Below are 24,901 nucleotides of genomic sequence, written 5' to 3'. Positions count from 1 at the left end.
TTTTTTTTTTTTTAATCTCTCCCATGTTTTTTCCTTTTGCTCTGATTTTTCTTTCCCAACATGATTAATAAAGTAATGTATATTAAAAGAAAATAAATTTACTAGGAAAAAAAGAACTTTGGGGAAGAGGACATCACTTTTAATTGAGGAATTAAGGAAAGCTTTATGGAGGATGTGGCAAGTACTTGCTCTAGGCTTTGAGGGAAGATAAAAATTTGAAGATAGAAATGTGAAGGGAGGGCATTCCAGAGGATGAAATAGCCTTCACAGAGGTATAGGAGTAGTGATATTTGAGGTATTCATGGTGAATAAATAGAGCTAGAAAGTGTGAGATATAGAATAATAGCTTAAGATGTTAACATGTTAACAGTGAGAGAGAAACAGAGACAGAAACAGAGAGATCCTTGATTAGGTGGAAACTCATTAATCTTCTGACATGGAGGAAAAAGAGGCAAAGATGAGTAAGGAGGAAAAAGAGGCAAAGATGAGTGAAGACAAAAAGAGGAGTTCTAGGGGCCTGGGGGGCCCTGTCTGTAATTGCAGCTTAATTCTTATGGCCAGGCTTGAATTTCCTCCTTAAAATGTTGATATTCTAATGCTGGGATATGGTGGATTCCAAAAGAAGTCACGGCTTTACTAGCATATTGAAATTTAAGTTTTGGGGAGGAGCTTGGGATGATCCTTGAAGAACTCAAATGAGGAGATGCCCAATACCCATCCTAAATGGGTAAGTGCAACCCTTAAAACCCTCCTCTTGGGCCAACTAATGGGGCAATGGACAGAGTGCTGGACCTGTTCAGGAAGATTCAATCCCTGAGTTCAAATTTGACCTCAGACACTTACTAGCTGGGTGATCCTGAGCAAGTCGCTTAGCTCTGTTTGCCTCATTTTCCTCATCTGCAAAATGAATTGGAGAAAGAAATGACAAACCATTCCAGTGTCTTTGACAAGAAAACCCTAGAGTCAGATATTACTGAAATGACTGAACAAGATGAATTTGTTCAGCCAGTTGAGATCATGTTTATGGATATATCCACATTTGCATTTCTAATCAGGGGATTCTGGCCACATAAATGTGTGTTCCTGTAGCTCCTAATGTTCACGTGGTAATTTTAGCTACTCTCTTCTATTCAAAATTTGGGAATGCCCCATTAACAACTAAAAAGCCTTTCTTTGTTAGTAGCCAGATGTGGATTCTATTCAGTTTTTGGCTTGTACCCCTAGCTAACAATTTAATAATGAGTGACTCACTGTGGTCATCTAAAGTTCTTAGGTTTGTCAGCTTCTTGACTCCTACTCCCATCCCGATGTTACTTCCTCCATTTTTCATTTAATTCTGTAGTTTCGCTATCAGTCAGACAATATTTTTTGTTTTTTGTTTTTTTTCCTCTTAGAATTATTTCAGAGATGCCTGGAATGTTTTTGATTTTGTAACAGTATTGGGAAGTATTACTGATATTTTAGTAACAGAGATTGCGGTAAGTATGATTTCTTTTCTCTTCCTCTTTGTCAGGAAAAAAAAAATTCCCTTCCTAAATGTGTTCTCCTCATTCCTCTGTCCCTCCCAGAGGCACTCCAGGATTGGCAATAGCTTCCTCTTCTAGGGAGGACTGGCACCCACCTGAGCTCTTCCTTTTCAGGAAGATTAGGGTTGTTTTCTTTTAAGAGGAGTTCAGGAGTGGGAAGTTAACTCTCAGCTTAGCTTAACAGGCTCCTGAATGAGGTTTAGGTAAGCTGGTAAAAAATGAACTCAAGAGCTGAGTGGCTGATTGGTGAATTTGATCAGTGTGTGATCAGTCATAGCAGAAGAGATTCCCATACTCAAGGGATTAACTGAGATTTTCAAGGGGTTAACTGAGTGGTGCAATGGAGAACTGGGAGTGGGCCAAAGACTTTTCAGCTGAACTGCCCATAGGTGTAAGGGGAGCTGAGATGCAAGAGAATAGATGAGGCAGAATCCCAGAGTGACAGCCATTTGTACCTCCCAAAAGGAAGGAAAAGACCCCTTCCAACAACAGCTGAAGTCTAAGAGGAAGTCTGGGTCAATGGATCAAATACTGAGCAAAGGATCACTCAGACGCTGGCTCAGGAGCCTTCAGTAGCTATTAGTAGCCATCTCTAGCCTTATGAAAGGACCAGTGGCTCTTTCAGTCTTATGTCCTTTGGCCTCTGAAGGTCTATCTGAGTGGGCTTTGATTCTAAACAAAGGAAGACTGTAGATACCAGACCCGTGGGAAGATAGTACCTGTTTCCCTGCACCTGGACTGGCTCTCTCAGCAGGTGGCAGCAGACATTGAAACAATTCTCATCTTCCCCAACTTCCCACCCCCAGCTGTTTCCTCTCCAAGCTTCCTGATGTCTGAATGTTAAATGCATCCTTCATTACTTTGACTAAAGTCTTTGCTCCCTATGAAAATGTAAGTACTTCTGGAAAAACTTCTATATGTGACTTTTTGAGTCCTTTACACGATAGTGTGAATGAGTTAGTGTGATTGGTCCTTGAAAGAAGGTTTTGTTGGAGTCTGAATATAGGAATAACCTCGGGGCACTCTGGAAGGACTATGAAAAAGAGCTGGATTGGAGGTGAGAAGGATCTAAGACAGAAATTTCACTTGCGCTTCTTGAGTCTTGGGAAGAGTGACCAAGAGCTTAGCCCAGATCTGGTGTAGAAGGAACATTTTAAGCAGGATTTAAGCAGAGGATTCCCTTCTCTCTGTGCCCAGAGAATCTTAGAGTTGCTAGGTACCTCAACTGCCATTTAGTCCAACCCAAACCTAACATGTGCCCTACAAGTGGTCGTCCATCTTCCTCTCTAAGACTTCTAATGAAAGGCTGACACTCTTAGCCCCCAAGTAGTAGCTGAGCCCATTTTTAAGACAGCTCTAATTGTTTTGGAAGTCTTTCCTAGCATCAAAGCCCTATTTGCTTCTTTACCATTTCTGCCCCTTTCCTCTGGTTCTGTCACCTGGGGCCAAAGCATAGCAAGTCTAACGTTCCTTTTTTGTGATAGCACTTCAGACATTTGAAGTCTTATTAGATGTCATGATAAAATTCCCATTTGGAGAATTAAGGTTCCCAAACAGCTTCTATCTCCAGAGCAGAGCATTTTGGACTCTTATGGGATTGATACTTTACTGCATTTCACTTTGATGGTGTGTACACAGTCTTAATTTCTTGTGGAGTCATCGGTGCTGAAGATCTAAGTATCTGTCCAGAAATGTTCTTCTTGGCCCTCTCTCAAGGGTACTCTCCTTTTTTCTTTAACCTTTTTCCAAATTGGCAAATTGATGGCTTCTCCAAAGAGGTCAGTTGCTATCCTCAATATTTCTAGGCTCTCTATAGATTACCCTCATTCCTGATCATTACCGCTAATACTGTAGTCACACGTTTTTATCAATGTATTTTCCCATCAATGAACCAGTCACTAAAACATTTGAAATATTATCTAAAATATTTATTAAAAATGCAGTATAAACATATAATATTTATATAACATTTTATACATAAATCTGAATCACACACTTCCACCAATGCATATTGGATATATATAAATTTATAAAGAGAGAGGGAGAGAGAGAGAGAGAGTAGGCACAATTTTTGAGTCCTAGGATGCTGAGGCATACATGTAGAGAATTCATGTGGTAAAGACAACTCACAACTCTAGAATTGTAGTCTTCAATATTTTTTTTTTGTCTTGGAAACAGTCCATAAAAGTTTCTTGATGACCATAGCTTCTATGTGAGCAAATGTTTCCATTTGCTGAGCTGATGCATGTTTTGTTGGACTAACACCTCATTAGGCACAGCATCTGAGCTGGACAAAAAAGTCTGTTAAGTTTCTTCCCTAGTGTTCTATCCTCCCAGCTTTTCCTCTGCTTAGCTTAGTTTGCTGACAGCAATTGTAGTATCCATCACTTTCAACTTCAGACTTAATGATAACTTTGGCTGAAGTAATATCATACATTTCTTAAGAAAAGGCTGCAACCCTGAATCTTATATTGGCAAAAAAAATCTCTTCATTTCTGCTTCTTTGGCAGGATTCTTCTCTTTCTTCCTGTTTCTTCCTTGTTTTTCCTTTCAATAATAACAACATGTACAATGCAGAGAAGGATCTTTGGACTTCTGTTTTTCTCAACAGTAAGCAGTAGGGAACAAAAGTGTCTTCTTTCCACTCTTTCTCAATAAGTCATGTATAAAGAATGAACAACTGTCCTGCCATGCACATCATTAGTTACTATCTCAGAATACTCAGAACTGCTTTTTTTCAGAACACTCAACCAGATCTGTCATGGTCCAACTCTCCTACTCTGTGAGGATGGCAACTTCAATTCAAGGACTAATCTATACTGATCTTCCTTGGGAAACTCTTTCAACTTGGTCATAGTCATTGAAAGGAAAGATCTTATGATACTTTTTACTAATCTACTATGTATCCAGGTTTAGCAAAATCTAAGTAGGAGAGAAGGGGCTTCCAAGCCAAGGGAGTTTGTGCTTTAGATCCCTCTCCAGCTGTTGGAGAGAAATCCTATAGTCTTTTGCCATTTCTCATAAATCCAAGTATAATGTTGATCTACTGTTGAGTAATTCTCACCCTCAAATTTCAATAGTAGATATTTTTCTGAGCTGTTTAACTATAACAATCACTTTGCTTTACCCACATAGTCATGACGTATTCAGTAAAAAAACTTTAAACATTTCTTCATATCCTGAGGCTTCTGGGGCTACAAGATACATGAAAAAGTCATCTAGCACAGTCTTCAGCCTTCAGGAAGAACATAGTTAAGACTATGTTCAGGATGATTCTTTATCTATCCCTCTAGTGTATTCACTTCAGCCTTATGGTCATCCCTAATATCTGTGGAACAGTCCTTCCTCTCCATGGTGGGACCATGATCCAAGGACAAGGGCCACACAAGGTTGCCAGTTTCCTGCTACTTGTCTTTTGGCTTGCTCTCGGCTAAGCCATGGGATGGAGAAAGATTACCTATCTTTCTCCCTCTTTCACCTCAGCCTCTGACAGAAGTAAGGAATCGAAGACTTTGTTGCTTTAGAGTCTCTGAAAAATCAGTCTTTTTGCATGTGGAGAAATTTATGAGCTCCTTTATCTGACTAGAAACACACACATCTGCTTGATCCTTGCAAAAATCACTTTACCTTTTTTCCCCCCAGACCTCAGTTTCCTCATCTTTGAAATGATATTATTAGACTGGACAATCCCTAAGGAGTCTTCCAGCTCTAAGTCTATGATCTTCAAAACAATCCATTTCTCAGACAAGAAAAAATAAAGTGGGACTGAATTTACTTACCTAAGAAATCCAGGGTTAAAACAAACAAACAAATCCCCTCTTTTTTAAGGAACAGATGGGCTAGTTTGGTTAAGTTATCAAAAGTGGCTATCAACACTGATCAGTTTCACCAAGTTAGGGTGCCATAGAGACATGAAGGTAGTATCTTCATGATCCTTGTTGGGGATCTTTCAAGGGAACTGGGCGTGGTGGGTTCCTGATTCCTTCTACAGTCATTATGGTGCAAAACCTTTTCTTCTAAGAGCTTGGAGATTACTCACATGGACAGAGTGGCTCCCTCCTTGGAAATCATGTTTATTTGGCTAAAATGCAGCCATCTCCATTGCTTGCAGGCTCAAGTGGTTCTGCATTTATTTCCTTTCCTTGTTGAACAGAAAACAGTGACTAGTGCCTGCCTAAGGGGATCTTAGGATGATGAGGGTGGGGTGGAAGAAGGGGGACTGCAGGAGAGAAAGCATAAAATCCTGGTGAAGAGTACAAACTACAAGCAGTTCACAGGACTAACTTTTGGCTTTCCCCCTCCACCCTGTACAGAGATAGCCATGGTCCTCTCTGTTCTTTTCCAAGAGGTTGATGCTTCTTAGTGCGCAAAACCAAATATCCACCCTGCCCATTCCACCCCAATTCTGAACATTCTATGTCCTAACCTAGTATAAAGCCCACAGAGCAGGTAGGAAAATAATTTGGTCCAAACCTTCAGGAGCATCATTGCTCAAAACTATTAAGCAGGTACAACCCCACTTCCATATGTCCTTACTGGAAGTGATTTGGTCAGCAGAGGGATGAATGAGCTTCCAAATGAGGTGGGCCTCCTTCTCCAGGCCTCTGTTTGGTTTCCAAGACTGTAGTGTCCTCGTGCTATTCGTTGCCTGTCTTGCTCAAAATTAGAATAACTTCCGTTTTTGGTAGAGCTGTGGCCCTAGCCGCCTGCCAGACCTCCTGTGGAAAGCAGATGGCCAGTTACATTGGCTGTGGATCCTAGGCTGGGTACCCCAAGAGGGAATTAAGCTGGGCAACCTGAGCCGTGGAAGCTCTGGACTCCAGTACAGTCCTGTGCATTACCTTTAGTTCCTGAGGAGTTCCAACCTAAACCCCTTTGTAGCCTTTCTGCCTTACCAAGTAAAGATCAGATTCACAGTGTTTTCTCTTGGCTCAGATGTCTGTCAAACTTCACGTCCTTTATGGAAGTAGTTTTCTTTCTGGGACAAAACCTTTCATGTCATTTTCTTTACCCAAATGTGTAACTCAAGCCAATGAGATCCAGTTGGACCTGCCCCTGGGAAAGAAGAGTGTATGAGGGTGTGTGTATGTGTTTGTGTTTGTGTGTGTGTGTGTTTTGTGTGTGTTTTGTGTGTATGTGTGTGTGGTTCTTAGGGTCAGAGGGCATTCAAAAGAAGCATCTCCAAGTTAAGATCCATCAAATTCTGTCAAAATTTCTTTGCCTGGAAAGAAAAACATTTGGTGTCCACAAAATGCCTTCAGATTTGCATTACAATCAGAAATGCAAAAATTCCCACCTACCTCTTGAACTTTAAGATTTCTAAAGACAGGTTTTGATGTGATGCATTTTGAGAATGTGAATAATGACCCTCAATCATATAATCTTCCAGTGAAGTTTTCAGAGTTTGAGTTTTTTACTTGTCTTGATGACTCATTTTCTCTATTGTTTTCTGTTTTGTTCCTTATTTCCCTTAACCTACCTGCTGAATCACGCCATCCAATCAACATACAATGCGAAAACCCATGTCTCCGTCTGTATGTTGTGCGCCTGCTGCTCAAAAATACCCCACTTTGTAAATAATCTTGCCAATGTCCATCCATGAAAACATCACATATAGGAAACGGTTGGTTTCATGAATTTTAACAGTTCTTACAATTTTCTGCTTTGATTTGATCGTCTTTCTGTTTACTTTCCTCCCCTTTGGTTCTTTAACTGCAGCATTCCCTTGCACCGGCGAGGCTCAGTATGTGTGTGTCTTGCGCTGTTGTCCTGGACCCAGCTGGCTTTCTTCTGCCTTCTCTCTCTCTCTCTGGCTTGTTGGGCCTTAACAACCGGCAGAGGCTCCGGGCAGGCTCGGGGCTCTCGGCAGCAGCTGTGTCTTTTCAAAGGATGCCGGGAAACAGCCACAGGCATTATTTTGGTCTAGTCTCTCAGGTAGGGGGTGGGCAGGATTTAGCTGGCCCTGGAGCTGGAAAGGGCTAAGCTCCTGGGAAAGACCTTCTCCATTGGGGAAGGCTGGCTCTGTACCGGCTTGCTCAGTCCTCGTTCTCCTGGCTGTTTGTTGTACATGGCCTAGCCAGGAGGGCAGGCTGCTTCTGCCCTGGGTGTTTCTGTTGCACAATTGCTGTCACCTCCTTAGACTGTGTTCTAGTCTCTCTTTCTGGCCTGGCCACAGAAATTTTCACCTCCATTTAGCCAGAAACAGAAAATACAACTCCAGAAAAGGGAGAATAGGATGAACTGAAGCTTCTTGGAAGCATGGGTGGAAATAGCCAGTGTGCCAGAATATCAGCAGAGACTTCTCTGAGCACAGAAACCAGAAGCAAGTGTGGCTGTTGTTGATTCAGATGTGTGTGATGGACAGCATTAGTACTGTTTCTCCTTCACTGTCCTACATTAGTTGTGGGGACTCAGCAGCTACCTGAGGTGTGATCTGGACTGGCGATACCACAGTAGTCTCCTAGAGTTACCGTGCAGAGGAGGAGATCCAAAGCCAATTCCCCAGCTTCTGTACCTCTCGTGTTCCTTCCCCGCCCTCCCTTGATCTTCTGATAGATGTGAATTTAACAGTTATCAACAAATACAGACATTTCAACGTACAAAGAACAAGAAAGACGAAACTGGAAGAAAAAACAGCAACTGTGGCACTTGATTTTTTCAGGACTCTGCTCAAGTGATCTCTGCTCCAAGGAACACATTTTCTGCTCGGTCACTTTTCATCCCCCAAAAGCCAGTTTTGGACCCTACACAATCTATATGCTTCCTCCCCCCTCATTCTGGGTTGTTGCTGAGAAAACAAGGCAAGGCAAGGCAACAAAAAACCCCTAAGAGTCCCTCTCGAAACACAAAGTTGGGCCGAACTCATTCGTGAGTCTGAGACTCTGTGGCAGTTTCAGATGCTTGGACTAAGAGTAGCATCGTAGACAAGGCTCTGGGTAAATTATTCCAAGAACCAAAGGCACATTACCGAGAATGATGACTTTGACCCTGGCTGGATGGTCTGGGCTTGGAGGCATTGGAGTTTAGGATTACTATGTCCTGTGTTTGAACATCTTGCACACATGTGTGCATGCATGCTTGTGTGTATATTTATTATATGTGGGGATAAAAGCAAAGAGTAGAGGACTGCCAAAATGGAGAAATAACTATAGTTTTAAAAGAAGATACCTTTATGCCATGTTAGGCAGGATCCTGAAGTCAAAAATATATCCTCCTGGGACTCATGGTAATAAATTTTCAAATGACAAAATTAGTTCATATATTTTTAATGAATATTCACCATACAGGGCCCTATGCTTGATATGCTATGGGGGAAACAGATGGATAATTCAGTGAGAATCAATGAACAATTTATTAAGTGACTACTATGAATTAATCACTGCTTGGCACTGGGAAGACCAGTTAGGAATCTAGACCTAGGAATCTAGACCTGTGATTTTACCAGTCTATGGAACTTCCAAGTGACAAACTTCTCTGTCAGTGCAGGTCAGCCCCTTCTCTGTAACTTAGATAACCCTTGGAGAGTTGTTTAGGGCACAGAGAGGTTGCCCAGTCACACAGCCAGGGTTTGGTAAGAAGTAGACCTTGAACCTTGGCCTGTTTTGTCTGCTACACAAATGCTAACTCTTACCAGGAAACCCAGGATAAAAAGAAAAGACACAATTCCTACTCACAAGGTACATTTATTCTCTGAGGAGAGAAGAAAGAAGTTCAGAGAAAATGAGCGAGGGAGTGTAAAGGTGGGAAATAGCATAAGAAGTAATCCAGTTTGGTTGGAACATAAGGTATGTGAAGGGGAACTATGGGGAAAAAAGCCCCAAAAGGTAGGTGGGAGCCTTAAATGTCAGAGGCAGCAGGGAGAAACTGAAGGTTGTGGAGCAGTGATATCAACAGTCTTGTGCCTTAGGAAGGTTCTTTTAGTCACTTTGTGAAAGATGGTTGGAAAGGCAAGAGACTGAAGGCTAAGAAACTATTTAGGAGACTTTTGCAGTAACACAGGTGAGGGGTAATAAGGACCTCAATGGGGGATGTGCCAGGAGTGAAAGGAAAATAAAAGCAAGGGGTGTCATAATGGTAGATTTGACAGAATTTGGCACATGGCAAGGAAGAAAAGGAGTAGAGATGATTCTCTGAAGCCCAATTCACCTTCAAAACTCAATTAAAGCATTACAAGAAACCTTTCCTGTTTCCTTCTCTGTTAGTAATGCCTCCTGCACCGCCATCCCTTCATACTTACCGTTTACCTGTGACTGTTATCACACATTAACCTTCCTGAAGGAGTGTGAGCTCTTTGAGGCACAGGTATTGTTTGAGTTTTGCCTTTGGAACCAAGGAGCTTAGCAGCACCCATCACATTGGGGTAAGCTGATCCTGAGGCTTCACACCTGGGCGACTGCCCGCTTTGGTGCCTCCTGCGTGTAAGCCCGCATGTTCAACTGTGCCATGGGAAAGAGGGGGCAAGAGTCCTGGCATCTTGGGGCTTCACTTAACCGGGCAGACAGGGCGTAGCATGAAGCAGTCACTCAGCACAACGTGGACGATGTTTAATAGATCATGAGTGATACAAGCCTGGAGCTGTGAGAAGAGTACAGAGAAAAAAGGAATTGCCTTTGGTCAGGATGATCAGGAAAGGCTTCATGGAAGACCTGAAGCTTGAATTAGACCTCAAGGTGTTTGGTGATGAGGAGGGTTTGGAGAAGAAGAAAGAAGGGAATCTCATGCTGGACTAGGGTGAGGGGCAAGAACAAAGAGGCTGGAAATCTCAGAGATAAAGAGCAAGCTGGTCTCTGGGGAGTGCAGGGTTCATTTAAGGACAGTCAGAAATGAAAATGGAAACAATGATTGGTGCCCCATTGGTTTGGGGTCAAGCAGGGGCTATTTTAGTCCCTAGATAAGGGGAGCCATTGAGAGTTAATGAAGAGGAAGTGACTTGGGCAGGACTTTGATAATTTAAGAAGCTTCTTCTGGCAGCCATATTTTATAATAGTCCAGAGTGAGGTGATAATAGCCTGAATCATAGGAGTAGAAAGGAAGGAGTAGAAAGCCGGACACTGGGGAGAAGATTTAGAGGAGCCATGTACAGAAGACTGAAATGCAGCAGATGCAATTATAACTGACTGAAGAATCTTCATCAGATTTATACCTTTGGTTGGATGCTAGTGCCTCAACACTACTAGGATCCATTTTGGTGATTATGATGAAGCAGTGTGTTGACATTTCTAGGGGTTCAGCTTTAGAACCATGGATTCAGGAAGGACATGTTCCCTCCCCCTTTAACAACATTTCCATAGAAGAGTTTGGATCTCCCAATGCCCAAATCCAGATCTTAATATGAAGAAACCCTTCCCCAAATACTCTTCTGGAAATCAGTCAACCAATAAGAATTTATTCTCCAGTCAATAAGGATCTGCTAAGCAGAAGTGTAATTGTGTGTGTGCTGGGCAACTGAGCTAAGTCCTGGGTAAATTAAGTGCTAAGCTAAGTTCTGAGTCCTCAAGGAGGACAATGGAGGAGACACCATTTCTGTGTAGAAGAATATATAAGATACATACAAGTCAGCTCAAGGTAACTTTGGGTACCTGGAGGTTTCTACTCTGGAGCTGGAAGCCAAGTCCCTAATTTTCTCTTCAGCATCTTCCCTGATGATTCTGCAAAATACGAGTGTCCTGACAAAAGGAGAGCCCACCCAGCCCCCTGATCTAGCCTCGATGGGCCACTATTGTTGCTTCCTTTTCCAGCAATGAAGACTGTAGATACCAGTAGCAGGCAGCCTCCTGCCCATGGGGCTCAGGGTTCCCATGTCTCCCTGGGTTTGCACCATAATGCATCAGTCATGGGCCTGCTTCACTTGACCCTGGTCCAGGTGGAAAACCATCTGCATCCCAAAGCCAAGGAAAGGACGCCCCACTGAGGCTTGTAGCTGCTGCATGGAGATAGTCTTGTGCAACAGAACAATCAGGTAGATGGAGAGCACTCTCTAAAGGAGCTAATCCAAGCCAGAAGTGACTCAGTGGGCAGCAAGGGGACCTGTGGAATACTGCCCTGGTGTTTCCCTGTCATCCTGCATGCATGCAGTTGGGAAAACTGCTAGAACTACTGTGGATTGGAGGGAGATGCCCCAGCACCCAGCAGTGGGTGCGTAGGCAGTGCTTTCCTCCCCAGCCCCAGGCCCTTGGGGCAGCTCCCTCCCTAACTCCCTCTCTTCTCTCCAGTTAGACTCTCCTGGGCTGCCTCGGGGGACCTTGTTCTTCTAGGTCCCCCTGGGAACTCAGGTATAAGATTTGGCCTAGGGGAAGAGGAGTAAAATCTAGGCTAAGTGGCAGAAGTTTGAGGAGGTTAAACTCAGGGAAAATCTCACTCATTAGGATAAGTTTTCACCCTGTCTTCTCCCTAACTCTTTCCCTTTCCTTCTCCCATAGAAGATACTTTCCTGGAGGACTGATCCCTGAGGAATGGTTAATTTGGGGCCAGTCTTGTGGCTGCTTCCAAATTTGCTAGGATGATGAGATGCTAGACAGGCCGCACTGGTGTGTCAGTACAAAACCCTGAAACAGGGAACACGCTGCAGCCTCTTTCCATGCTGGGTACCCTCCGTCTTCTAAGACCCTTCCCAGCAGTATTGAGGGAAGGTGTAAACTTCCAGGAGAGAACTAGGGAGACCCCAGGGGGTCTCCAATGCAAAATCATTTTATTCCTAGGTATTAATGTAACCTAGAATTAGTGAATGCATGCAGAATGAGGAAGTCTGTCAGACTATCCAGTTCTTTATAAGATAATGAAGTCTGGTGTCTGACAGAAATGAGGAGGAGAATGTCAGAAAGCTTTTCTGTTCTCTCCTCTCTGGTTTTTGGACCCCTATAAATAGACATATACCTTCAGCCTAAGGTTCAGGAAGGAACTTGTTCCCTCCCCTTTCTAGGAAATAATCCCCTTTCCTAACAGCATTTCCATAGAAGAATTTGTGTCCCCAAATCCCCACCTATATTTTAGCACAAAGAAACCCTTCCCAAATACTATTCTGGAAACCAATCAACCAACAAGCATTTATTAATCAGTCAACAAGGGTTTGGCCCATCCCTTTGTATCAGTATGAAGCTATAGAAAGAACAGTGGATTTTATAGTATGAGGACCTGAGTTCTATCCCAGGTGTGACCTTGAACAAATTATGTCACTCTTACCCATGGCATCTCAGTTTCTTCACCTGTGAAATGTGGGGGACAGACTAATTGACCTTCTAGAACTGACCATGTGATCCCATGATTCATTCTGCCTGGAGGCTCCCCTCCCCATCTCTCTGACCAGGAGTTTGTACTCTTTTGTTTTAATGCCCGACAATATGGATGATAATAATGACATAATTATATGGTGCTTAAAGGTGCCTTACATACATTTTCTCATTTGAGCCTCTCAATAATGCTGCAAGACAGGCAATCTACATTGGCTACTACTCTTTTCCTCTTGCAGATAGCGAGAAGATTCAGCAAGCTTAACGGACTTGCCCCAGATGACACAGCTAGTCCTGGGCCTTAAATTCTTATCTCCTTCTCCAGAGTTCCCAGAGAGCCAGTTGTCAATAAGGCAGCAAATACTTTACCAATAGCCTTGAAAGGAAATGAGGAAAGATACCCAATTTCTGGAGTTTAGTGATTCTTCAAAGAAAAGGGATTAGCAGAAGCAGGAGAAATAACCTGGAAAGGCTGGGGTTCAGTCTTGGGGGTGGAGTCCCCAGGGAAGGCTCCTCAGGGCTTTTTCCGGTGCCCTGGGGCCTCAGGTTGCTTTGTGAGGAGGGAGGACTGCAGCAGCCTGGGTTCTGCCTGCAGGGAGAGCCCAGGAGAGTCTACCCTCCCCTGGCATCTGCTTCCCACTGCACTGCCCGCTTCTGTGGCCGCCAGGGAGCTCGGCCCCTCTGTTGCTGTTTCATTCAACACCTTTGTGTTTATCTCTTTCCTCTTTATTTGATGACTGAGTCTGACATACAATAGCTGTGTGAGTCTGAGCTGCTTTTGCATATATATCTTTGTATATTTTTGAACCAAAGCACCACACAGACTGGTATGTGCATGGACCTGTAAGGCAGGGTCGGCACTAGCCGGACACAACACCCACCGGTTTCTCCTGCACTAAGGCTTAAAGGGCCATCCCAGGAACTTGGCACACGGTGCTTTCCAGTTTGGGGAAAGTTTGGGTGAAGTTCACCCAAGGGATACCCTGTGGTCCGAGGAGGCTTGAGGAAAGCGCTCGGACCTGACAGCTCCTGTGTGGGGAGCCCCGACTCGACAGGGGTTTCCTGATATCCTTCCGCCCCTACTGCTGTGATTCACTGATCACGGGGAGCTCGAGTTCCTGGGTGAGGGACGGGAGCCTTTTCCACTCCAGCCACCTGTAGAGCAGAGAAACATGTTCATGTCTGTTTCTGTTTTGGAAAGGTGAGCTACATGTATTCTGCCCTCCTTGAAAAGCCACCAAACTTCCAGGTCAAGAGCCTTTGCCGTACCTCAAGGGGGATAACTCTGAACTCTTAAGAAGGCGATGGGCACCTTGAGTGGTCCCGGCTGAGGAACATGCCCGGTGTCCACTGGGTAAAATGCCCTGCTTCTCAATCGGAGGTTCCCTGCTCGGCCCCTCGGGTAAGGGAGGGACAAGTGCTCCTCCGGGGCACCCTCTGTCGAGGCTGGCCAGATGCACATCGGGGATTGGCCCCTCCTGTGGAGCTCTGCTTTGACAAGGGGGCAGCCCTGCCTGGCAGCTGGGACCCTTCTTGGCTAAGCACCGCAGGGGACCCCAATCCCGATCATTGACGCAAGGCTGCAGGAGACCCCCTCCCTCTAGGGCCCCACCCTGCCCTCCAAGGCGAGCCAATGAGCCTGCCCAGGCCCAGGATGGTGTGTCCAGGACTGATCATTCTCTCCTGCCCTGGTGAAGGGAGGGCCCTGGAGTGGAATGGGGTTTTCTCTGATTTGCTGCATGTGAGATGATTTGCAATGACGAGTTTTTCTTTTGGAAGGTTTTCTGGTGGCCGATTGCTGCTTAGATCGTGAAGCGGTAATTTTTTATTTTATTTTTAACCTCTTTTTTTTTTAACCCTTTTTCTTTGGGGTGGCAGGGGGCACGGGTGGGGGTGTCTGGGACATAGCTGGGCTGTACTTATGGGAGTAAGTTTCTGAAGGTCAGAGAAAGCTCTTTCCTCTTTGCAGAACAACTTCATCAATCTCAGCTTCTTGCGGCTCTTTCGGGCAGCCCGACTCATTAAACTGCTTCGCCAGGGATATACTATCCGAATTCTCCTGTGGACCTTTGTTCAGTCCTTCAAGGTGAGTGACGGCGGGGCCAGCCAATGAAGAGGCAGTGTGATGAAGTAGAAAGAGAGCTGGGTTTGGAGCCAGGAACAAAATCCACCACTGCCACTCAAACTGGTTGTATGACTGTGGGTAAGTCCTTTAACCAGTCCATGCCTTATTTTCTTTATCTGTAAGATGATGATAATAAGACCTCTACCTCAAGAGGTATAATGTATGCAGAGAGCTTTGAATCCCTTAAAGTGTTATACAAATGCAGGCTATCATTATCTTTATCTTTATCTTTAGAGAGGAAGAAGAAAGCAGGGATTATTCTACTTGATTCGAAGTGGGTCTAGTCCTTGCTCCTGGATCTAGCAGGACTGGACCACAAAGGGGTCCTTTCCCCCTCCAGGGGAGGGAGGGAGCAAGCAGCAGCAACTTGTTCTGCTTGGTATCTGCCCTTCCAAATCACTGGTTATATGCAAGCATCAACGGCCTCACTCACTGGGACTATCTTGTCATATATCTGGCCTGTGGCTGAAGTTAAGCTCTTTGTCTCTCTTAAATCACCCTCCCCTCCCCCCCTTTTCTTTCTCTTTTCTCACACATGAGAATGTGGGAAAGTCCCATTTCCTGGGAGAGACATAGACTTTATCACACAATTTCTGTAACCTTGGATTGAGGCACTAAGAGGCTGTACCAATGCGGTATAAGGATCAAGAAATCTGGGTTCTAATTAGGAGTCTGTTAGCAAATATTTAACAACCAGCTTTCCTCCCCCACCACAAATGTACACAGGAGACACCTGTGTAAATTTAATCTGTTATTAAAATTTTCTCCATCACTTCTTAAATCTAGATAATCAACAAAACAAAGAAATCAAGTCCTGGTTCACAGCATTGATTGATTTCTGAAGTATAAATGTTCTGAACATTGCAAATTTAACAACTAACTGGAGTACTCTCTTGAGCTGGCTTCGATAGATACACCCCCTAGCTTTGTCCCCATTCACTTTGTAGCCTTGGGAAAACCGCTTCATTTGACTCAGCCTCAGCTTCCAGATCACTCAAATGGGATCATTCAGACTGCAGCATCCAAAAGACCTGGTTCCCTTGTTGGTCCCTTATTGACCAAGTCACTTCATAGCTCAGGAGATCTTCTAAGGAACTAACTAATCCAGCGACTTGTGCAACATCATACAGGAAGAAATTAGCATGGTTGAAATTTGAATACAGTCAAATGGCCTATCCACTCTGCCACACTGACTCCATGTTCTCATCTGAGGAATGGCATTGAGATAACAATACATGTGGGGAAAAAGCTGTGAGAAATCAAAAGCTGGGTTATACTCCCAGGACAGATTAATGACCTAAGTCATTGTCCCTGATGGCTGCCTTGCAAATTGTGAGGTATGATCCAGACATGGACTCCTTTCCCCTTTCCTCCTTTCCCTTTTCTCTGCTCTGCTTTTATTATTATTATTATTATTCTCTCTGGGCTTGGTTTTTCTTCTCTCTCACCTCCTGCTTCTACCCAGGAGCTCAAGCTCTTTCTGGCAACAGGCAACACATGCTGATTTCAAAGCTTTCTCCAGGCTGGTCAGTGAAATGTCAGCGCCGGGATGGTGCCCTGGCTTCCTGCTGGGACCCGATCCTGAGCGTTACAGGCAAACACAGACATGCTGAGATGTTACACGCTCCTGACGGATACAGTATCGTCTCATGTAAACATTTGTCAGGCACCTGCTAAGCACAAATGCTGGGTCAGGGCGGGGATGATCATACAAGGGAGAAAAACAGGACTAGAAGGCAAGCTGCTTCCCCCCTCTGAAAACATTTTAATTTCTTTAAATGTCTTCAGTTTTTTCCCCTGTTACTGTTTCCTCTGTTTCAGTCTCCATGTTACCCTGTAGAGCTATCTACCTTCTGCAGAGTTAGTCCGGCCTCCCCAGGACAAGCAGCTGGATCTCTGTGTTTGTAACCCTGGTACCAATTGACCTTCAGGCATCCCAGGTCCATCCAGTGGTGGACCACTTATAAATGGTCTCTTCCTCTTTTCTGGCCTTTCCCAAAGCACCTCCCCTATCCTTACTAAGCCTCTTTGTTAAGTTCCCTTATAACCCAGAGATAGTGTATGTAAAGTGTTCTCTATGCCTTAAAACACCACATAAACATAGGTTTTTATTATTATTGATTTGGTTTTGCAAAACCAAATTTCTCTAGGTAGAGCCCTTCCAGGATGACTTCAGAAAAAGGACTGTAGTTCCTTTTCTCTCCCTCTTTTCTCTACCTAAATAGAGATAGATATATGTATTTCAATAAATAATCCACTATTATGCACCCAGGTTCCAGGCTTTATTCTAGGGGTAAGAGATACAAAAACAAAAACAAAATTAAAGTCCTGCCCTCCAGAAGCTTACATTATGTTGTCAAAGAAAGGATTTGGATAAACATACATGTAAAATATATAGATAGATTCAGCAAGAATTATTATGCATTTTAAAGGCTTTTTTTTTTTCTAAAGCTCTTTAATTTTCACAATCACTGTGCCTATGGGATAACATAATCTGAGGGTCCAGGACAGACATTTCCTGAATCTCTCAGCCCCTCCTCCTTCTCTTCTATCATCCTGGCCCCTCTCCAAATCCATTTTTAGCCTATTTTTTTTTCCTCCAGAGCTCTTTGAAGGGCATATACAAGAGGGTGTGTGGGAAACCAGTGAAAGTCATTTAGTTAGGTGTTTAAAGAACCTTTTTAAAGTATCATTTTGCATAAAAATTCTATTTTAAAAATAGAATCACCATGGAATTAGGGGACTACAGATCACAGAGAGAAAAAGCAGACAACAATGTAAATGGGCATTTTTGTAGACAGAAAAGAACAAATAGGAGTATTTCTTGAGTTCATGTTAAAACTGGTCCTGTTTTAGATTTTTAAAGTAATTAGCTGGAGGGAGCATCCAATGTGTCATTCGGGTTTGCAGATGGTTCCAGACTCTTTTGGGGAATGAAAAGCCAAGTTCTAGGCATGTATTACACAGAGGTGACAGATGAGAGCCAGTTTATTGGAGGGGGTGTTTTACAGGGCACTGGACTCTGGGCTCTTATTTAAAATTAGGACTGGAGTCTGCCTACTCCTTGTTTCCTGAAAACATTCCTTCAGTGTTTACTAGAAGCCCAGTATGTGTCTGGTATTGGGCCGGGTGCTGGGGACATGACAGTTTTTGCTCTAAGAGGATACAGCATAATCATAGGTAAGTAAGGACAAAAATACAAAATAATTTTTTGGGGGAAAGCATCACAACTGAGGTGAGTCGAGCAGATGTTGTTTTGTGGTAGGTAGCATTGGAACAGGGCCAGAAGAAAACTAGAGGCTCTCAGAGAGGGAGGGGAGGTGGCCGTGCTCTTCTGCCCGGAGACGAGGGTCCTTGGGAGCCGCCACCAGGTCCTTTTGGCCAAGCATTGGCCCGTGGGCAGCAGTAACTGAAGGGCCACAGAATGCTGGGCTTCCTCAGAGACGCGGGCTGAGCAGAGTCTCTGTGCCCTGCCCATACCGTGCCATCGGCCCCAGGAAGCTCTGGGCTGTGGGGGCCCAAGAAGAAGCCCCTGGTCTCTGCGCCGGACGTGTATCCTTCGAACTCAAGGAAGCCCGAGTCTTCCCAAGAATCTGGGCCCCCAGACCTCCCAGCGCAGCCCTTGCCCTGTCAACCAGCTTCTCCTTTGGTGTCTCGTTTCACAGGCTCTGCCGTATGTCTGCTTACTCATCGCCATGCTCTTCTTCATCTACGCCATCATTGGCATGCAGGTGAGTGCCCCCACAGCCAGCCCCGCCCGGGAGGACAGCCGGAAACATTGGGAGGATGGTGGGAACACCAGAGGGTGGTGGGAACACGGGGAGGGGCAGGGAACACCAGGAGGGACGGGGAACACCGGGAGGACGGGCAGGAACACAGCAGGAGGGCTGCAGGCCTACGGGTGTAGGTGGGACTCCCGGTGTCCCCTCAAAGCTCTGTTATGTCACCTCTCTGACGTGGGCGGCCCACCTGGAGAAATGAAGGAGCGGGGGAGCTTTCCTCCCAGATTCCTCTTGGGCAGTCTGGTGACCCCATAGTGCAATGAGTGCTGGTCTGCAGTCAAGCCAGCTCTCTTCCTGAGTGCAAGCCTGGCCTCAGACACTCCCTAGTTGCATGAGCCCCAGTAAGTCACTTACCTCTGTTGGCTTAGTTTCCTCATCTGTGAAATGGGCTGGAGAAGGACGTGGCAAACCAGTATGTCTACCAGCAATCCCAAGTGGAGTTGGTCCTTCTCACTTTAAGATCCTGTGATTCTTGGTGCGCATGCACAGACACACGGCCCTGAGATACACATTCAGGCACGGACCTAGGAATGCATAGACCTACCCAAGGATGCACAGGCTCATGGTCTTGGTGCTTGGTTCTGTGGCTATCGTTAGTCTCAGGGATCTGCTAGTCCAACCCCCTCATTTTAATAGATGGGGAAACTGAGGCCTGGAGAATGTAAGTGACTTCACCAGGATCACACAGTGGGATTCGAAGCCACGTTCCCCAATGACAGTCCCCTGTACCATGATAATCAAGAACCATAACACTTAAATGATTTGTTAACTTGACAAAAGCAGAGGAATAGGAGAAGCCTGGAAGGGAGCTCCCTCACGTATTCTCTGACTGTTATGCTGCTCTTTTTCACAGCTGGCTACTTAGGCACCCACAGAGGCCAGAGCTTGGCTTTTGAACACCTACATACATGCAGCTGCTCACCCAGGGCCTGAGCTTGGGACGGCCATGATGTCTTGCGTTTTTTCCTCTCCCAGGTCTTTGGAAACATTGCTCTTGATGATGAAACGAATATCAACCGGCACAACAATTTCCGGACATTCCTGCAAGCCCTGATGCTGCTGTTCAGGTATGGGCAATGCTTGAGTCTGCCACTTATGGGCACAAAGGGCGTGCGCCAGTGCTCCTAAGGGCTGAGCAGAAGCATCTGAGTCCCCAGCAAAGTCCCAATATAACAAGTGCTCCCCATCCAGCAGGCGTCAGCAGCAAGAGTAGGTAGTAGCTCAGGAGGGTCCCAGGCTTAAACCAGAAGGAAATGAGCCATCCGTGGGATACCTGAGAGTTTACAAAAGCAGGTTTATTTGGCAATCCCAGGGCAAGGCCACTCGGAGCAGAGAAATTATGCTTAGTGAGGATGCAGCATCGATGTAGCTACTTGGTACCATGAGTGAAGATGGTGGGTAGCTTTCTGTCACTAGCACTGCTCGGAAGGTAGCAGCCTTTATGATCCTTAGCTCGTACACTTCTATCTAGAGCATTCCGAGACCTCTCCTTTATTTAAGATTAAATAGGAGGGAAATTCTCACCTGAGCCAAATAATTCTTGAGGATGGTTTTGATATTTTTTTATGGAGTAGCTATCCTAACCCAAGGATCCTGGAAACTCTTGCTACTCCTATGGTATCACTCCACCATGCCTGGATCCAACAGAATCACCCACCCTAATAAAGTCTGAAAAGGATTGAATGTTATTGCCCATGGATCCAAGTCCCTAATTTTTCTCCAAAGTGGCACAGAAGCCTGGGGCAATAAAAGACCAGTCTCTTTACCTAGGGACAAAGCTTCAGAATAACCATCCTATAGAAATGTAGAAATTAGAAAGGAGTACTTCTAGCCATTTTTCTTCTATCTTTAGGTCCTATATGATTCCTTTAAAAAGTGAATTAGTTTCCTTTGGATCCCAGGGCAATTCTAAAGGGTCATACCCTTTGACCAGGAGAGTCTGTCATTGATACTATCCAAGGTCAAAGATAGATAGGCAGATAGATAAATAAACAGAGCTTTTATTAAGTTCCAATTATATGCCTGGTAATGTGCATTAAGCACCAAATACAAGCAAACACCCTCAAGGACTTTACATTTTTTAAAAAAATATTTTATTTTCCCCAGTTGCATATAAAGTAAAAATTTAACATTCAATTAAAAAAATTTTGAGTTCCAAATTTTCTCCTTCTTTTCCTCATCTCTCCTCTTCCTAAGATGGTAAGCAAGTTCTATATTTAAGCTCTAATTAATTATTTTAAGTTCTAAATATGAAATCATGTTAAACACGTCCACATTTCTCTTTTGAAACAGACCAAAAGAAAAAAAATTAAAACAATAAAGAAAATGAAAAATTGTGTGCTTTGATCTGCATTCAGACCCTATCAATTCTTTCTCTGAGTGTAGATAGCATTTTTCATCATGAATCCTTTGGAATTGTTTTGGATCATTGTATTGCTGAGAACAAGGAATTTATATTCTGATGCGGTATGATCATATACACAGGAAGCTAGAATCATGGGGATGGAGTATGTGCTCATTGGCTTGGCTTAGACATGGTTGAAAAGTGACATGAGGCCTGGTTTCAGGCAGGATAAAACAGCAGCTCATCTATCAGAGCCAGTCGTACCGGGGGCGTTCTCAGTCATGGTGGAAGTGGGGAGGGGGATAACCAGAGTACAGGTGGGATGGTTTGGAAATAACACCCATAAAGTGACATGGAGGCTGGATTCTGAGTGAGAGAAAGCCAAAGTTTGCTTATCAGGGGCCAAGCTGCCTCTGGGCAACAGAGTCTTGAGGATGTTGTTCCTATAGATTTGCCCAAATTTTTATAGCAGCACTTTTTATGCTAGTAAAAAAATTGGACTCAAAGTCACTGTGATGCCCAAGATGTATTATCGCCCCTTTACTGGGAGCTGCCTCAGGGAAGAGAGAAGGGGAGCTACCAGGGAAGTCCCCCAAACCGTCCGGAGACAATTAGCCAGTGGGGGAAGGAACCTCGGCCACTGGCCCACTCATCGAGGTAGAAAGTCAGAGGGTCTGTTTTAATGACTTCCTGACCCCGCATCTGGAGAGGGCCGAGCTACTCCTGAACTTGTCCCTCGGTGAGGTCAGTCAGAGGGGTTGTGCCGGCCCACTCCCTTCCCAGAGGGCCCTATTAGGGACAACACGACCAAGTAGAGAGAATGCTGGAATTGGAATTGGGAAGACCCGGATTCAAATCCCTCCTCAGACACATACAAACAGTGTGACCCTGAGCAGGTGATCTGGTGTCCCTGAGCCTCCTGTGTGTAAACAAGTAGCACTTTCTCCATAGAGTAATTGTGAGATTCAGGTCAGTTAAGGCCCATCAAGTGCTTTACAAACCACAGTCCCAGTCTGCGGGGTCTGTCCCAGATTGCCCAAGTACGCACTGACCTAAGAATGGAAGGAGGTGAATAGGACTGCAGAATTACAGGGAATCCTGCCTCTTCCTCCCTTGGGGTGTAAGGCTCTTGGTCCCTGCTCCTTTGGGAGCATCCATCCTATTTTCCAAAGGATGAGGGGTTGCTTCTTTTTGACTCAGATTTGCATATGTATGAATGAGGATAAGCTTATCTTAGTGCCACCTGTGGTAGCAGTCTTCCAGGAGGCTCAGCTCATTGTATTGCAAATTAATTTATGGAATTACTAATTGAATAAGGAAATGAGACTTTGGGGTCCTTCTGGGTTGAGTGGTGGCAGGCACACCCAGTTCTTTGGCTGCTTTCTGGGAAAGACCTTGATGGCAGTGGGGAATAATGTTCCAGTTCCACTCTAATAAGGTACGGGGGGGGGGGGGGGCCCACCGGGGCAAACACAGAATGGGCAGAATCCGATGGCGTGAGGGAGTGGTACGGAGGAGATGGCTTGGGGCCCGGAGGGAGGGGCAGAGGAAGGCACCGGGTGTGGGGGAGAGAGTGGGGAGAGGAAGAGGCTCAGAAAGTCACTTATTGGGGCTAGGAGCACTCACACAGCACAGACCCTTAGGAAAGGGCTCTAAGGGCAGGGCATTAGGGTCTCATTTTCATAGGATTTTCGTGAGGGACCCCTTGGGGTTATCATTAACATCCACATCATCTCAAAGTTCAGTGATCTCTGGTGTTGTGTTCTGGTCTCACTGGGTGTCTGCAGTCTAACTGAGGCGGACAGACCATGGAGACTTAGTAGGGCCCAAGGGCCCTTCCGCAAGGCCTGGCTGGCTTCCCCTGACTAGGACAAAATCTCAGTGTGTGACTTGAATCACTTATGAGATGGTTATGCAGCTTTGATTCATGGGACAATCTGCAAATGACTTCTAATGTCCCCTTTTCAGTCTCACATTCTTCTTTGATACTTGTACACTTACACATTTACTGTAATAACTAGGAGAGGAGGGTCAGGGGCACTAGAATAAGGTATAATTTTAACACTCACCCACTCCTACGTGAGTAGAGCATTCTGAGATCTCATCTTTATTTAAGATTAGAGAGAAGAAGAATGGGACTTATAAGGGAGGTTTGAACCCTCTACCCATGGCAAAGACGAGCAATGGATCCGATTCCCAATCTCCCAGGCCTTTGGAAGGTTCAGTGCAGATACTGCACCGAATCTGAACTCTTCATTTTGTAAGTTGATAATTACAAATGGCCCCAGACAACGTCTCGGAATAGTTACACAAAAACCACACACTAGGAAATGAAGAAAAGAGCCCTAGGAAATACATGGGGACAGGAATTTGCCCCCAAAGTGTGAGCATCATATTATATACAAGATTAGGTTTTTAGTCTGGATGCGTGAACTTAACAGCAGTTGCTGCCTTTAGCTAACTGAAGATGGTCTATGTATATAGGACAAGAGGAGAGGATGGAAGTTCTGCCATATAAATGTTCCTACCTCAGGCTGAGGGGATCTCTTTTATCCCCTTCTGAGAGAGTTTCAACCCTTACTTCTGTGATTCTAGCCTATATGGGACCTGAAGGAGTAGATAGGACTAACTGGAGAGGAAAAGAGAATTATTATCCACTATTTATGTGCCACCCTTGTAATGCCAGAGAAACTGAGGCAAGATAGAGATTAGAGTTTTTAATATTTTATGTATTGGAGAGCTTAATTGATTGACTGGATCAGACTCTGATCTCAAAGTATCCAGTGTTGAATGTGAGACTCCAAGGTTTTTTTGTTTGTTTGTTTGTTTTTTAAATAGGACTCCAGTGAGAAGAGAAACAAAGGCAGAAGGCAAAGAGCAGGAATTTTCAGGGATAGACTATAAATTTGGTTTTGACAGGTTGGGGGTGAGAATTATAAATTCTTACTAACTGGGAGGTAAGGAAGTATTCAGCTAGAGACAGGAAGTCTGAAGAAATAGAGGTAAAGATGTCAATTGGGCATCTGAAATAGAATGTTAGTGTGGCTAGTACAGCCTTAACTATTTTAGCCCTAATGGACAGAAAAGGAGGGTGGGATTTACCAACTCAGGGAGATTGAGATATTATAATTCAGGGAAACTAATGCAAGGAAACCGAGGTAGAACAATTCAAGAAAACTGGCATAACACCATAATTTCTTTTTATTTTGCATTTTAGTGAAGTAAAATAGATTGTCTTGTACTCAAGGCACCGTTATCTTAAATAATTTATATAGGAGCTGGGACTCTCCATCCGTGGACACTGTGAGCTAAATTCTGAGAATACTAGGGAAACCTCAAAGAGGGCAAAATGAACCAAAAAGTGATTTGGAGAGGAGACCCCCAAAATGAGGGTTTAAGGCTCTGGGCCACCAGTTACATAAATATCTATTTTCTTTTCCTAAGTTATTGTGCTCCTCTCAAAACTCCTTAAATCTTACTCTCCACCACAAATTTTGGGTTCCAAAAATACTGGCCTATATTAAGTTGCTCCTATCTGTATGCCTTTACCCTTGCTGTCCCCTACATCTGGAAAGCCCTTCCTCCTGATCTCTACTCCTTAGTTTCTCTGACTTCATTCAGGATTCAACTCAATATACAATTACTCTAGTAGATCACTCTGAGATACCTATTTATGTATTGTCTCCCTTTTAGGATGTAAGTTTGTTGAGGGTAAGAACTGTATTTTTACTTTTTTCATATACCTAGGCTTAGGAAAGGGCCTGGCATCTAGTGAAAACTTCAAAAATACTTATTGACTTGATTTGACCTAACTTGTATTTATCTCTTCACAATGTCCAATACAGAACTTCATTACATAGTAGCTTCTCAATAAACATTTCTTGACTGAGTAGATAGAG

General features: G+C 44.4%; 1 protein-coding gene across 18 annotated transcripts in view; it reads left to right on the top strand.

Annotated features, from left to right (window-relative positions):
* The window catches only part of CACNA1B (calcium voltage-gated channel subunit alpha1 B), a 249,141-nt gene that overhangs the window by 184,482 nt on the left and 39,758 nt on the right, over positions 1-24,901 (top strand). For 10 of the 18 annotated variants that reach the window (XM_031951861.1, XM_031951858.1, XM_031951855.1 and 7 more), the window contains 5 exons: positions 1,395-1,478; positions 7,144-7,149; positions 14,721-14,837; positions 18,542-18,607; positions 19,634-19,725. In XM_031951861.1, the coding sequence (XP_031807721.1) occupies positions 1,395-1,478; positions 7,144-7,149; positions 14,721-14,837; positions 18,542-18,607; positions 19,634-19,725 (365 nt within the window). The remainder of the gene's footprint in view (positions 1-1,394; positions 1,479-7,143; positions 7,150-14,720; positions 14,838-18,541; positions 18,608-19,633; positions 19,726-24,901) is intronic. The other 8 variants (XM_031951863.1, XM_031951860.1, XM_031951867.1 and 5 more) reach the window with 1 other exon arrangement.

Source organism: Sarcophilus harrisii, chromosome 2 (assembly GCF_902635505.1).
Source record: "Sarcophilus harrisii chromosome 2, mSarHar1.11, whole genome shotgun sequence".
Taxonomy (NCBI): Eukaryota; Metazoa; Chordata; class Mammalia; order Dasyuromorphia; family Dasyuridae; genus Sarcophilus; species Sarcophilus harrisii.
This window is presented reverse-complemented; position numbering and strand designations above follow the sequence as displayed.